Here is a 16,805-nt window from a genome sequence, read left to right as displayed (position 1 = left end):
CCTCTAAACGATTAACGGAATTCGCAGAAAGCCTTTCGTTGTAGTAAAAGGCACAATAAACTGCACTGGTGTTGTCCATAATGTTTAACACTTTGCTAAATTTTAGGTATAAAATAAAGATATGTATCATTAATCCGCTGTTCATAGTTTTACATGTTACATTACTTCTTAACGTTTGTTACATTATTTCTTAATAAATAATATTCTTGCATAATGTTATTTAACGTAAATTTCTTTCACCTACTTGTTTAATAATTTTTTTTTAAACAAATACTACCCTGCTAAGGATAATTTATACTCAAAGTAGATATACAAAGTACTAAAATATCACTTCGTGATACTTCGTGATATACGAAGTACTTCGGAGTAAACTAAAACATTTTGACAATTTAAATAGTGGTGGTTAGATTGACCATATGTCTATGTCTAATATTCTATTAGAATAGACCGTTTTTGAGACGTCTGCGACTACGGGTTAAAGTTAGGGTTTTGGTAATATATTTAACTTTTTATTTTCAAATGAAAATACTTGTACTAAAAATAAAATAATTGTGAGAAACATTATTTTAATTTGTTTATGTACGGTTTCCACCATTTGTAAACTGTTTATCAAACATAATTAAATTACAATCGGCATTCCTAATGATCATTAGGCTAATTCGCTTAATGTGTTTAGGATCTTTGTAACCGGTTATATTATATTTTACCTCTGAAGCCCAACAGTTAGAAAGTTTCTGTCATATTGATCTAAACTCAGTATATTGTAATTCAAACGTGTAGTTTCAAGTGACCATCATGTCTAGACGTAAGTTGGATATTGATGACTTAATTGCAAATGTGCATAAATACTTTACCATGGAAAGAGACAATGGTGTACCTTTAAAGTCATTATTATGTATAAATCAACGCGTTTGTAACGCACTCGGGATAAGTGAAAGTAAGCTAAAAACTGTAATGAACACTGTCAGAGATTCTAAAGAAGATCTTACTGTGACTGAGTATCACGAAGACAAGAAAACAACTCGTAAACATTCTAGGAGCATTGACTTACCTAATGGAGAAAAATTTGAAATTCGCAATATTTTGTATCAAATACGTGAAAACAATCAACATGTCAGTTTAGATACTTTACTGGTCAAAATAAGAGAAAGACAAGTTTCTGAAATTAAGAGGACTAGCCTTTGGAAAGTGTTGAGAGATTTAGGATTTAAATTCAAAAAACAAAAAAAAAAAAAATAGGTTACTTTTATTCGAAAGGAGTAGTGTGGTTCACAAAAGAATTAAATTTTTGAGAGAATATACTAGACTTAAATCTAAAAATGCAACATTCGTATACTTAGATCAGACATGGATATTTACAAAGGGTGTAATTAAAAGAATTTGGCAAGACGACAGCATAAAATCAATAAAACACACAGATAGCGAAAGCAAAGGCACATCACTCTTCATGCAGGAGGGAAAGAAGGCTCAAAATCTGCTGATTACCATGAAAACATGAATGCAGATATGTTTGTTAAATAGCTTGAGCAGAAACTGTTACCTAGTCTGAGTGAACCATCAGTTATAGTTTTAGATAATGCACCTTACCATTCGGAGGTTTTGGAGAAACAACCAAAACAGTCGTGGAACGTAACGAGCATAAAAAATTGGTTAGTTAAAAATAATATCAATTTTCCAGAATACGCCTTTCAATCAGAATTACCAATCATCAGTTAATCAGTAGTTACGGAAATTTGGAAACATAATGAAAAACCAACAGTTTATGTAGTTGACCAAATTGTATCAAGTTATGGACATCAAGTACTACGGTTACCGCCATATCACTGCAAGATTAATTCCATCGAACACATCTGGGGTATATGTAAAACGTATTATGATAATCACGTTGGATGCAGTACATACAGTGGCGATGCAGTTAGGGAAATGTGGCAAGAAGCTCTTAAAACTGCAACTTCAGAAATATGGGCCAAACTGTAAATAAATGTGAAAAATTAATAGAAGAATGGTGGATCCGGGAAATTAATCCAGTGATGGGCGACTACGAACTCCCACACGCTACCTAGATTTTAATGGGTTCAGTTTTATAGTACGATTAAAAGCGACTACGAACTGCCCCACGCTACCTAGGTACTTAGATAATATTTTTGTGAACATATAGTTTTTATTTTACTTTATTGTATTCAAAAAGGAACGCAATTCCCAAAGCATGAGCGAAAATTTTAAATGATTAAATAATGAAACTATAACAATATAATCGAATAAAGTTTATTTATAAATCTACATTAACTTATATACAATAACAAAAAGTACAGTTAAACTATAACAATGCTTAATTCTAATCTCTGATTAGTGATTAAAATAAGTAAGAGTGAACACTATATTTTATATTTAAAAAGTTAGCTGCATAATAATTGCAAACTGACTTAATGAAGTCTAATTTAGTAATGTTTTGATTAACGTAATATTATATAATATATATATATATATATATATATATATATATATATATATATATATATATATTTATTTATTTATTATATAATATTTTTCGTAGATAATAAAAAGTTTTCACCTGTATTTGTTTTTAAATTTAAGTTCACTAACACTTGTAGAACTACTTCTATGTAGAACTAATCGCTTCTTCCTGTGACTTGGGCAATAATGGTGTGGATTTTCGTCTTGCAGCATAGATATTTCTTCAAACGCAAGAATTGTCTTTCGTCGTCAGCGGTAAATTGCTGAAATTTTCCTTCCTCAATTCCTTGTGGACAATCTTTAAAGGTCTTTCACATATATCTTCTACAGCTTTCCCATTAGTAGAATTACTAAAAATTTGCCGGTCAACGTGGATATCTGGAGCATGATTATGCTCCACCGATGATTTTTTAAGAATAACGTAATTTTCATCACTTTTTGTTGACACCCTTTTTTGATGCATCGCGATCTAACTTTTCCATCTTTGGGCATTTGAATACATACATGGGCATTTGAATATTTATATTCATTAATTATTAATAAAAGTTCTCCTCTTTGACTAAACATAGTCGTTGGATTCGCCATTTAAAAGTTAAAGACTAACGGACAAAATTATACCGTAATACTTGCAACTGAAGTGAATAACTGAAAACGCCGCTAGGGATTTGTACAACTGTACAATTTTTAAGCTGGTAAACAAATACAATGAATTTTTATTTAATTAAATTTTCAATTAACATTTTTTTTCTAAACTTGCGTCGAATGTTCAGCAAAAGACGCGTATTTTAAGAAAAAAGTTCCACATCCTCATCGAAGAAGTGTGTTCGAAGAAATGGCTTCGAGAAAAAAATATTCCATATACTGCTTATATGTTGAAGCCTGATCTGTATAACATAATAAAATTGCATAAAACCTCGTTATGTAAAATATGCAATCGATAAAATTATACGAGCACAAGGACATGATGTATTTAGACTCCCACCGTACCATCCCGATTTGAACCCTATTGAAATGGTTTGGGCAGCTTTGAAATCCTATGTGGGAGCCAAAAATGTAGACTTTACATTTAAGTCAATACAGCAGCTATCGGACGAATTTTTTTAAACATTTCCTGTGGAAAAATGGAAAAAATAACTAAAAAAGTCATCGCGACTGAACGTGAGTTGATATCAAAAGAGCCATTAATTGATGTAGTCGTGGACATTATGGTTATCAATGTAGACGAAGGTTCAGACACCGAAGATTTTCAATCAAATTCTGACAGCGAAAATAGTGATTTTGATGAAATTTGAATAAAAACTGGTAAGTATATTTTTATAAGCTTTTACGACTACCGTTGAAAACAATATATTTTACCTAGATATCTTATTATTAGCTTTCTAATTTAATAGACTTTTGTTCATTTTAATAATTATGACGAATACTTCACCTAATAGCATATTTTATCAATTACCTAATTTTACAGTTGAAAAAGAAACCTCTAAAATAATAATCGATTAGGCAACACCGCATAAGTGACTGGTGGCAAGACCGCAAATTATAGTACTAACTTAAAAATTAAAATTATCGTACTGTAACTTAAAATTATAAAAGTCTCACCTCTATAGAATCGTTTAAAATTCCTAAAGCGTAAGGTTCGTCCCATGCTAACGTAATTGGAATATCAGACCATCTTAAAGCTTTATTTCTCTCCGTTTCGCCTTTCACATTGACTAGAACTGTTTGAGTTTCTCTGCACAGTGCAAATGTTGTATCAGAAACTCGCGTCATACACGGCTCATTCAATCTAGTACTGCTCGTTGGAAATAGTGAAGATTGTTTACCATTTAGCTGCAAAGTAAAACATTGTATATTATAAAACCGTCGCGTCTATCTTTCCTTAGTTATTTAAATATTTTTTTATATTCCATATTATTTTATATTATATAGTATTTTTTGCAAAACTTTATGCTAGATTGAAGCTATTTTCTAGTGACATCCTAATACATATTACTATTTTTATTGAGAATAAGTCGTAATATTACTTTAAAATAAGTTTATTATGGTAGATATGGAGAATATTGAATAGAAGAGATATAGAATTTTTCTTATAAAAAAGAGTGCACGTCACACAAACACACTGGTCAATTAGATTTTTAAAATGAAGAAAAAAATCACATTTTTAAAATTTCTTTTTTCACTTTTAAATAATGTGAAAAAGAGTTTCTGTTTTAACTGAATAAGAGCACAAACAACGCGACTATTCAGAACTAAAAAGAGGAGCTACCTAGAACAGCAAATCCGGGAAATGGACGGAAGTGGCGAGAGGAATCAAATAAGGAAATTCTTTAGTGAAGTGAAGTCAGTCAGAAAAGGTGCAAGTGTTGGAGTAACACAGCCTATGAGAAATGAAACAGGTGAACTTATAATGATAGAAACGGAAATCGTCGAACGATGGAAGGAATACTTTCGGAATTTACTAAATATTGAAAGTGAGACGGAGGAAGCAGATAATACGTTTAATTCTGCAGATATTGAAATACCAGCACCAACACTTGAGGAAGTAAGGAATGTGATCGCGTCTCTAAAAGACCATAAAGCACCAGGAAATGATGGCATACATGGAGAGTTGTTAAAAAAAGGAGGAAACCTTTTACACCAAAAATTGTATGACATTATTCTCAGAGTATGGCAATAACAGAAAATGCCTAAAGAATGTAATGGAAGCGTTATAATTCCCATATATAAGAAAGGAAACAAATAACAATTCCGAAACTATAGAGGCATATCGCTTATTAGCACATCATATAAAGTGCTCTCAATTATCTTGCTAAAGAGACTCACACCATATTCGGAAGATATTCTAGGCGACTACCAATGCGGCTTTCGTGCTGTAAGGTCAACTATAGATCAGATATTTACCATACGATAAATATTAGAGAAAAACTGGGAATTCAACCGCGATGTGCACCAAATTTTCATAGATTTCCAGCAAGCATATGATTCCATAAAAAGAAGCAAATTGTGGATAGCAATGTTAGAAATAAGAATACCAAGAAAATTAGTTGAATTAACGCAAATGTGCGTGACAGACTCATATGCACAAGTAAAGATAGGAAGCAGAACATCGATGCCATTTGGTATAAATTCAGGACTTAGACAGGGGGACCCCTTGTCACCGTTGCTGTTCAATTTTGCTTTAGAATATGCAATAAGTAAAATATCGTCTGAGCTGACAGGAGGATTTGCTGATCAAGGATCAAAACTGTTGCTGGCCTTTGCTGAAGATATAGATGCAGTCACGCATTCTACAAGAGACGTGAGAGAGGTGTTTTCACAGCTCGAGGAGGAAACAGGTAGTCTGGGTCTCCGAATAAATGAAGAAAAGACGAAATACATGGTAGTAACCAAAAATCCAAGACCAAGAGTTAGGCAGAACATCAGTATTAATGATCACAAATTCGAAGTAGTAAAGAAACACATAGAAAAAGATGTCTCAGCACGGATAGCTGCGGGAAATAGAGCATTATACTCCTTTTCAACATTTGGATTAAGATCGAAGCTGATAAAAAGAAAATCTAAATTAACGTCGATTATTCGCCCAATTATTACATATGGCAGTGAAACACGGACTCTCAACCAGCGGGAAATCAATAAGCTTCTAGTATTTGAAAGAAAGGTTCTCAGAATAATATTTGGCCCTCAAAGAGATCAATTCACAGGGGATTGGAGAAGACGCCGCAATGCTGAATTGGTGACTCTGTATGGAACTAAAAACATAGTTAGACATATCAAGGCAAACCGAATAAGATAGGCAGGTCACGTGGTACGACCAGAGTGTTAAAGACAGTGTTTTTTGAAAGACCAGATGGTAGATCAGTAGGCCGACCGAGAAAAAGATGGAAGGATGATGTTGAGGCCGATTTATCTAGAATTGGGGTACAACAATGGGAAATAGAAGCGCAAGATCGTAGAGGATGGAGGGCGATAGTGGATGCGGCGAAGACTAACCCGAGTTGTAAAGCCAGTGAAGAAGAAGTATACTATTACTTGTGTTTTACATGTCGTAAATAACATCACGGATACCACTAACATTCAACTCTTCTATATTCGTTTTAGTCTTTTTGTGATACCATTTTTTAAGAGGTGATTTTAAAAGTTCATTATTTTTAACAGCTTGAGAAATAATACTAACAGTAGATAAACTTAGTTTTGAGGCTGCTGCAATACGCTAAAGTACATAATAAAACATTGTAATACAAAACTATATATTTTAAATTCTTTAAATTACCTTTCTCACAGCATTCAATGGTAAAAAAGTGCCGTCATTATTTCGCTCTTGTTCAAAATAATCTATTAAACAAGCAGCCAATTCTCGACAACGATTATTTAGTTGTAACAAACATATAGGTAAACAGACTTAGTATGGTTATAAAGTATTGACAACACTGTACTGTGACTATCCCATGTTTGCCACCCCACCATCATATTATTGAAAAGTGAAGTATTCCCGTATCAATGGCGTACGGCTGTAATCTATTTAATTAACATGATTATTTGTTGAATAATTAAACTTAAACAATTGTTGCATAAAATTTAAATTATTAATAATAAGAAATAATTTTGTATATTTATTCAATATAATTCTAAAATTCTGAATGTAATAATGTCGTATTTTTAGCTTTGTTAGGGAAATTTTAACTCTAAGGTTGATGTTCTGGAAATTTTAAATACAAGTGACGTCACTTTGTATAAATCATGACGTGAAACGTTTTTACTTTGAAAAATGGTATAGTTTCTAAGAGTAGGAATTCCTGAACAAAAGCTAAGTATTGTTAAATCTTAGATTATTATACTCTTATTTGAACTTAATGAACTTAAAGCTAGAAAGAACAGGTTAATGCTTCTTCACAGAAGTGTCTACTACCAAAATCCTGCTGACATTAGAACTAATACCAACAAGCATGAATATGTAAGATGCTCAGTTTTGGCATGTAACTTTGTAACGCTGATTCATTATACTTATTTGGAGATAATACAATTTGCCTTTGGCATTATAGACTTCACCTAATGAAGATGGTTTACTAACGCACTGTGCTGTGGGTTATCATGCTACTGTTATAAATGAATATTTCTTTTTTTTAGATTTAAAACAAGGTAAACCCATTCATAACTCTCATAATGCATTCTTAGATTTATTATTTTGTAACCATCCTCAGTCAGTAACGTTGAAGCGTCTGATTTAATATTGGAGAATAATTTTTCATCACAATGCAATTGAATGTGATATTTTGTTTAGGTACTACCTATAACCGGCTCTCATACACAGAGGGACACTTGGACTTGGAAAAAATTCTAATGTAAAGGAATCCCATATTCATCGTTCACCGAATTCATCGTTTTCATGAGACTGAACGTTGTCGTGTATCATTGAAGCTTTTGCAGAAAAGGCTTGAAGAGGTGTACGAGTGGACTGGAAGTGTGAGTTTTCTCTACAGAATTGTGAAAGATTTGAGATTTAAATGGAAGAAAACGAAAGATAATCCACGTTTATTAATTGAACGGAATGATATTCGTGCTCTACGCATTAAATATTTGGACAAAATTAAATATTACAAAACCGAAGGTAAGTCAATTGTATATGTTGATGAAACCTATGTACATGCAGGACACACTACGCCAAATAGCTGGACACATGACAACAATGGCAAAGGATTGTTCAATAACATTTCAAAAGGAAGTAGGTTGGTTATCGTACATGGTGGTGGGGAGATGGGAATTAATACAGAATGCCCTTTTGATTTTTAAGTCAGGTGCTACGACAGGAGATTATCATGATGATATGAATTCAGACAATTATGAAAAATGGATGAAAGAACAGTTAATCCCCAATTTGTCTGTTGCACTTTGTTGGATCTGTTGTTGTTACTGATAATGCGTCATATCATAATGTACAAATTAATAAAGCACCCACCAGTAATTTTAAAAAAATTGATATGATATCTTGATTGACAGAAAAAATTTACCATTTGTAACGTCAATATTAAAACTGCAATTGTATGAAATCATCAAACGACACAAACAAGATCATATTCAATATAAATTTGACAAAGTGCTGCAAGAATGTGGTTATGTTTCTTTAAAACTTCCGCCATATCATCCAGACTTGAACCCTATAGAAATGGTTTGGGCACAAATAAAAAATGAAGTTGCAAAAAAAAACGTTTATTTTAAGTTAGAAGACGTAAGAGTGTTGGTGGAACAGGAATTTGATAGAGTAACTGTAGATAACTGGAAGAAAGTGTGTAAACATGTTGTCAAGGTTGAAGATAAGTGTTTGGAAAGTGAACGTAGCATAGAAATAATTACTGAAGAATTAAGGATTGATTTAAATGATTCTAGTGACGACGACAGTGCATCTGATTATGAAAATGAATAATATAATTTAACATTGCGATGTACCTATGTAATCTATGTGAATATAAGTTTTCCAAACTGTCCTGTATGTATGTATTATTTTTTTTTTACTTTATTACAATTATTTCGTATATTCTTCTATTTAACTTTGTGACGTTTAAGTGAGTAATAATATAAATAATAAAGGTTTTAAAGTTAAAACAATCTTTGTAATTAATATTTATTAATACTATAATCTGTAATACGTATCTACGGTTCCACATACAGACAATATATGTATGTGATATATTATAATAATACGTATTAAAATGTAGTACAATATTGCCAAAAATATAATCTAATATCATTGTTTAATAAATTGTGTGTACCTATCTTTAACAATTTGATTTAAATCATAAGTATTTTTTGGAACGCCACTGCTCTGTTTGGTGAGGTTTTACTGTTCCTAGAAATTTCCGCCACTACAGTTGAAACATATTCTACCAAAAAAATAGGTACACATTTGTGAAAAATTTCGCTGGAATTATCTAGAAATGCTTTAAAATTCTTGAACCGTACTCTAATTCCTAAAGAAAAGCTCTGTCTTAATTGTAGTATTGGGCATATATATGATATTAATATAAAACAGATGCGAGTGGCATCACAGCATTCATCGAAAGAGTCCACAGATACACTACATTTTTTTCAGAAGTGTATTATGTATACTAATACACCAACTTTGAAAGAGAAGATTGATGAGTGTTTAGACAAATTTAATCTTTCACCTGTCAAAACTACTGTACACGGACATAAAAAAGTGAGTGTAATTAAGAAAGTATTTGAAGTTGGATTGCAGCTCAAATTTTCCTTTAAGCAATACAATCTAAAATACGAAAGAAAAACTAAAAAAAAAAAATACTTACAGAAATAAAAGATGCATATAAAATATTCTCTTGTGATAGACAATTACAAATCCCCAGTTTGTTTGTTAATAATCTTTCAAATCAGGAAATAGAAGATTGTTTTCAAGCTCCTAGATCTCAAGTTGAAAAAGCAATTTTCATATTCTTCAATGATTCGCCTTTTTCCAGGAGTTTATCTAATTCGGTTTTAATCACTTCCTTCTTTGCAGATGATATTCGGTTTGGTGGCAGTCGATTGGTGCGTTATTTACAGTGTTATGTTATGTTAAATAAATGAAGATCAGAGAAGGAAGTCTGAAGAGAACCGAACAAACATCTCATGAGCAACGTGTACGACAGAAAATGTTAAGAACGAGAGCTGCACGTGAGCAGCATATAGCTACATCCGAAACACAAGAACGAGAAAGACAGCGAATCAACCGAGCAGTTAACGTATATCATTGAATATGCCCCTTGCCATTAATTATTCTGCGCATTTTAAAATTGCTATTGGTGCAAGGACACAGTATGCCAGTATTGTCAGGCATTAAAGTTTCACAATGAAGCAGTTGGCATCTGTTGTGCATCAAAAAAGTTGTGTTATCACCTGTTACCAATCCACCAAAACCTTTAAAATTACTTATAACTGGTGATTCAGAAAATTGTTAGGTGGTGGGCGAACAGCACATTCAGTACTCAAGCTACCATTAGACGTTCATAGAAATCAAATGCAATGTGCAACATTAAAAAAGAAGTGTAATGGTTGCAGTGATGCAAACGAGTTCAGTCTCTGGGAGATTTGAACTATGACGCTTCTTCTTCTTCTTCCTATGCCGTCCCCATTAACGGAGGTTGGCGACCACATTTCTAAAAGTTTCTCTGTCTTTTGCAACGCGGAATAATTCGTCTACAGTCATGTTTGTCCAGTCTCGAATATTTCGCAGCCATGAACTTTTTGGACTCTTTCTACCTATTCCCTTTTTGCCATCGACTCTACCCTGCATGATGACCTGAAGAAGACTATATTTATCATTCCTCAGTATGTGGCAGTCTTGCGTACTTTTATTGTTCTCAACAATTTTTAGTCTCGACCCATCCTTCTCAGCACTTCCTCATTGGTGACCCTGGCAGTCCACGGAATCCTTAACATTCTCCGGTATATCCAAAGTTCAAAGGCTTCAAGCTTCTTAACTATTTGCGCTTTTAACGTCCAATGTTCTACCCCGTACAATAGTTGGGACCAGACGTAACATTCAACCAACCTCAGTCTCAGCGCAGTATTCAGATTTTTGTCACAGAACAATTGCTTAAATTTTAAGAATGCTACCCTTGCCATTTCTATTCGTACCCTGATCTCTTGGTCTGGATCTAATTCTGTGTTGATGTAAGCTCTAAGATATTTATATTTTGTCACTCTCTCTATTTGCTGTCCATCAAGGGTTAGTTGTTCATTATTTATTGGACTCCTTGATACTATCATAAATTGTTTTCACTATTTATTGCTTCTAGTAAATTTTGTAGTTCTTCTATACTCTCAGCCATAATTACCGTGTCATCTGCAAATCTCATGGTGTTTACGATTTCTCCACCAATTCTTATTTCCTCTTTTCTTTCCCATAAGGCTTTTCTGAATATGACCTGTGAGTACACGTTGAAAAGCGTCGGAGACAAAACGCATCCTTGCCTGACCCCTCTCGCAATCGGTATATTATTTGTTTCTATATCGTTTACCTTTACTACTGCTTTCTGGTTCCAGTATATAGCTTTAATAAACTCAAAGTCTTTTTTGTCTAAATTGATGTTTTTTAATTCATCTATTAACTTCATGTGCTGCACTCGGTTAAAGGCCTTACTAAAGTCTATGAAGCATACATATGCACTCTTGTTATATTCCCGACATTTCTGCAAGAGTACCGTCAACGCAAATAATGCCTTTCTTGTACCCATGCCTCCTCTGAAGCCAAACTGCGTTTGATCTACCTGCTCCTCACATTTCTTATAAATTCGGTTTTGAACAATTTTCAAGAGAATCTTTAAAGGGTAGCACATTAGGCTTATCAATCTATAGTCATTACATGATTGGGATTGTTGTTTTTTGGTAGATTTTAGTAGAAAAATATCGATTTAAGCCATTCCTCCGGGATGTTGCCTTCTACATATATGTAGTTGAGAATTCGGGTGAGTCTCTTTATATTACCGTCGCGTCATCTAAGGCTTTTAACAGTTCAACTGGAATTTGATCAGGACCCGGTGCTTTTCCTTGTTTTGCATTCTGTAGGGCATTCTTTACTTCTGAGGGTAAAATTTGTAGCTATTGTTCTTCTTCACCTATATCTTGTTCATTTTCCCTCTTGTCATCGAACAGATGGATTATATATTGTTCCCATACTTCCTTTATTTTGCTCTCTTCAGTAAGTATTCCTCCATAATTATCTCTTGTTATGAGTGTTCTTCTTTGTGTGGTGTTGGCTGTAAGTTCTTTTATTTTTTTTATGTAAGTTTGAGGTGTCATGTTTGTTGCTGAGTTCTTCCAGTTCCTGGAATTCCTTGTTCATCCATTCCTCCTTAGCCTTTCTGATTTCATATTTGATTTTATTCTTGATGGTTTTATATTTATTTTCATCTTTATTTTTGTATTGTCTTTTTTCAGTTATTAGCTCAACTATTTCCGGTGTCATCCAGTCTTTTTAATGGTTTTCTCTTCTTCGCCTAGGACCTCTTTTCCCGCTTTTCCTATGGCTTTTTTCATATCTGCCCATTCCACGCTTCCTTCAGTTAATTTATTTATCTCTGCGTTTAGTTGCTATTGGCAATTGTCATCTTTTAGGTTTTTGATGTTTATTTTGGTGATTTTAACTTTTTCTCCGGTTTTCTGAGTTTAATATTGACGTTTGATAGTAATAGATTATGGTCCGTATCTGAATCTGCGCTTGGATAGTCTTTTTCACTTTGTACTCCATTACGAAACCTTTTGTTAATCGTTATAAAATCTATTTGGTTTCTGATTATATTGTTGGTGTTATCTTTTGGAGAAGTCCACGTGTATAATCTTCGTGAGAGTAGGTCGTAGTATGTATTTGTTATGACTAATTCTTTCTCCTGGCGGTACTGGACTAGTCTACCACCTTTTTCGTTTCTTTTACCTAACCCAAAATTTCCTACTATATTTCCAGTTTTTCCTCGACCGACCGACTTTAGCATTAAAGTCGCCCATAATTATTTTTACCTCCTGCATCTATGGCTACTAATGGCTACTATGGCTCTAATCAGGGATAAATGTACTATGGCTCTTAAAGATTCACTTGAAGCATTATCGATTATTCCTCTCTTTACATAATACGTAAATCCGCATAGTATGCGGATGAAATTATTGCATGTTTAAGACAATCGTTTTTATCGACAGTATTGTTAATGAAGATGAAGCCGTAAATTATCCAAAAGATTTTCTAAATTCTCTCGATATACCGGGAATGCCATCACGGATTTCATAATATTTACTTAATTTTATTTATATTTTTAAGAATACTAAATATGTACTTACGAAAGTAGATGCAAGTTTCTGTTAAAAAGACTTGAGATTTTCAAAACATTTTTCCAGCGATTTTTTTGTATATAACATCAAATTTGACAGAAATATAAAACTGTCAGATTTGAACAAATTTTAATTAAATAACTAATTTTTAACCGTAGTTTCGACAAATACATATGGAAAATAAGGAAGAAATTAATATTGAGAGTGATAATAATTATAACAAAGTGAATATTGGGTATTATACACGATCCAAAAGAAGGAAACTCGAAAATGGAGGAGAACAGTATACAAAAGCATCCTATATTTCCGTACAAAAAAGGAAGCTATCTATATTATGTCTTCCAGATGAAATTTTGAGTGTCGTTTTTAAAAATGTGTCTAGAAGTGATTTGAGTGAAAATGTGCGTTTAGTCAATCACAGATTTAAAGAATTATCTGAACGTATTTTAAATATTTCTTTTAAAAAAATTGGCACAACAATTATTAATCTAACATCAACCACTGAACTATCGTTACAACGCACTGATGATAATATGGAAACCAAATGTATTTTAAAATTGTTAAATATGTTAGAGATTTTAAAAACGCAATATGATATGGTTGTTGCTACTGTTTGGAGATATGTTTACAATGAATATTACATAACTAACAAATCTTGCATTTTTGCCGGAAAATTGATTGATGTATATTTTACCTTTATGGATAAATTTTTACAGTGTCCATATTTACTTTATGCCCCAGCTGTGATAAGAGAATATGATCTTCCTCGTGAGATAACAATGATATTGCAAATGACAAAGAGTTTTTGTGTTCATTTCGATAAGGTAGTGGAGGAACCAGTAATTAATTTTTCGAAACAATATGGCTGTAAAATAATAGACTTAGTTGACTGTACACAGTTCGCAAAAAGAACGATTATACATGAACAAATCGTTGGTAAAGATCGCTTTGTTGGAGAATACTACTATTATTTCCGAAATTCATGGTTTATATCTTTTCCAATAGAATCTGCCAAAAACTCAGATTGGTATCAATACATACGTATGATGCACATGCGACTTAGAAGAATTGTGCTGGCTCACAACGAAATGTTTTTGCAACAAAATCAGTATGAACGAGAGTTACAGTTCAGACCAGATACAATGTTTAGTAAAACGCGAAAGCCTGGGAATAACAGCTACACCGGTTACGGCGATATTGGAAACAACTTTTTTTATTACGGCGTGATGAATGATGGTGCCTATATTCAAAAATTCGGTCCAGTAGAAGACCAAGATCAGGAACAGCAGATCGAATTCGATGAGTTTCTCGATCAAGAAGATTTTCCGGAGGATATATCGGAACATAGCACATTGTACGGAATCCCTTACTTGGGATTTCATATGCACATTAAAGTAAAATGTCCTCTAGCTTGTGCACCATTAAACTTTTTAATCACTTTAGATGAACAGCTCTTACAGGAAATGAAGCGCAAGAAGCATACAGATGGCGTAGTCGATATGAAGGTCCTGTTTGATTGCGAGAGTGCTTGTTACCCCCGTTTACCTACTACCTATGAATACCATCAAACCACTTAATCGCTACTTTTTATTTTCATTTTATCTATTTTATTTTTTCATCAGTTATAATTTTATTTATTTGGTCGATAAGACATTTTATAAAATTTTTCAAATGTTAAAACTTATAGTATGTCATTTATTCTAACTGTTAAATAAATATACCTACATGTTAAAAATATTATTTAAACAAAAAACTATGACAGGATGTTTCTTCTTTTAAAGGTGTCTATATTCTTGTGATACATTTTTAATAAATCATCCCAAATTTTGGCATATGCAGATGATGCCGATGTAGTTGCCCGCACAACACGCAAGCTAGAAGAAATGTATACCACCTTGTCAAACTCCTCAAAAAATATGTGCCTGAAAGTAAATGAAGATAAAACTAAGATAATGGCATCAACACCCAACAATAGAGCCAGAAACATCGGCCACCAATTCACGGTTGATAATTCTACCTTTGAAGTGGTGGACAAATTCACATACTTAGGCTTCCTGATCACCAAGGAGAACGTCATGACGGAAGAAATCAAGCCTAGCAAACAAATGCTATTTTGGACTGAGTAGACATATGAGAAGCAGAAACTTAAGCCAAAAAACAAAAATAACCATATACAAAACCTTATACAATCAGTGTTGACATATGGGTCGGAGACATTTCCAAGGCAGATGAAAATCTCCTGCTTATATTTGAACGAAGGATCCTGAGAAGAATATTCGGTGGCATCTGTGAAAATGGTATTTGGAGAAAGAGGTACAACTACGAGATATATCACAGATATAACATATATTTGGTGGTAAAGACGTAGTATCCTTTATAAAAATAGGAAGACTAAGATGGGCAAGACATCTGGCAAGATCACAGCAGAACAATCCTCCTAGAAGAATCCTTATGTCACAACCTGTGGGAAGTAGAAGTAGGGGTAGGCCAAAACTCAGATGGAGGGATGGTGTAGATGAGGATGGTAGACAAATAGGCGCAGCAAACTGGCAACAGTTGGCAATGGATAGAACTGACTGGCGTAATAGACTTGGGAAGGTCAAGGCTCTTTTATAGGGTTGTAGCACCAAGGATGATGATGATATTCTTGTGATGTTGGCGATCAAATTGACCCATCTTATTCTATTCACAGCAGCTCGAAATAGATCAGTTGACGTTAGACCAATCCATTTTTTAAGATTGGCCAGCCAGGATATACATCTACGTGTAGACCCTCAATCTTGCCTTGTAGAATCTACTGTGGCCTAAGTCAATTTTCTGTTCTTTACAATATTTTCTTTTTCTTTTCTTAATCTCTGAAGAATAGTCATGTTATTTGTGGTGTATTTATAAGAACCTAAACATACGTCGGTAGCACCACATTTCAAATGTCTTTAACTTAACCGATTTATGGCATCTTCTATAAGATGACATAAAATCATGCCATTCTTATGCGTATATTGATCTTATTTTAGTGATGACTCCATTAATGAAGGATGACTATAACCATTGCAAATTCGTCTCTATTTTCTGCTTTTGTTAAAAGCGTATGTGTGTTTAATCCGATCCAGTCGCGAATGTTTTTCAGCCAGGATATTTGTCGTCTACCAAGACCACTTTTTCCTTCGATTTTTCACTCCTTTCTCCTTTTAAGGTACTATTACCGTCTAGAATGCTAAAAATGTTATATTTTCAACGTTTTTTGTCTCTTATCTACCGTATTTAGGTGTCCAGAAACTCTCCTGACAAACGAAAACCGGAGATTCCTCAGATAATTTTAAGACGATTTAACCCAATTCACCTAGTCCGAAAAAACTTCTTAAGGGAGCTAGAGCTCTTTGAAGAAGGCGCCTTGTAAGTAGTTTTTTTTAATAGCTCCAAGACGCCTTTATTTAGGAAAACAGAAACTGATACGATTTTTTATGCTCCAGAGTTAAATCGATTCAATTAATTGCAAATCTCTAGTACTTTTCATAGGCGTC

General features: G+C 33.3%; 2 protein-coding genes across 2 annotated transcripts in view; one reads left to right on the top strand and one right to left on the bottom strand.

Annotated features, from left to right (window-relative positions):
- Vps39 (vacuolar protein sorting 39) overlaps positions 1-16,805 on the bottom strand; it is a 55,170-nt gene that overhangs the window by 24,490 nt on the left and 13,875 nt on the right. Inside the window, exon 5 of the mRNA XM_072535251.1 lies at positions 4,075-4,305. Coding sequence (XP_072391352.1) covers positions 4,075-4,305 — 231 coding nt within the window. The remainder of the gene's footprint in view (positions 1-4,074; positions 4,306-16,805) is intronic.
- On the top strand, positions 13,362-15,012 carry LOC140443798 (uncharacterized). The gene has a single exon (XM_072535253.1). It carries the CDS (start codon positions 13,458-13,460, stop codon positions 14,859-14,861), a length of 1,404 nt encoding a protein of 467 aa, XP_072391354.1. The 5' UTR covers positions 13,362-13,457; the 3' UTR covers positions 14,862-15,012.

Source organism: Diabrotica undecimpunctata, chromosome 6 (genome assembly GCF_040954645.1).
Source record: "Diabrotica undecimpunctata isolate CICGRU chromosome 6, icDiaUnde3, whole genome shotgun sequence".
NCBI classification, from domain to species: Eukaryota; Metazoa; Arthropoda; class Insecta; order Coleoptera; family Chrysomelidae; genus Diabrotica; species Diabrotica undecimpunctata.
Note: the sequence above shows the minus strand (reverse complement) of the source record. Positions and strands in the feature narration are given on the sequence as shown.

Coding starts and splice junctions, on each gene's coding strand:
- LOC140443798 (XM_072535253.1), top strand. CDS start 13,458: ATGGAAAATAAGGAAGAAATTAATATTGAGAGTGATAATAATTATAAC.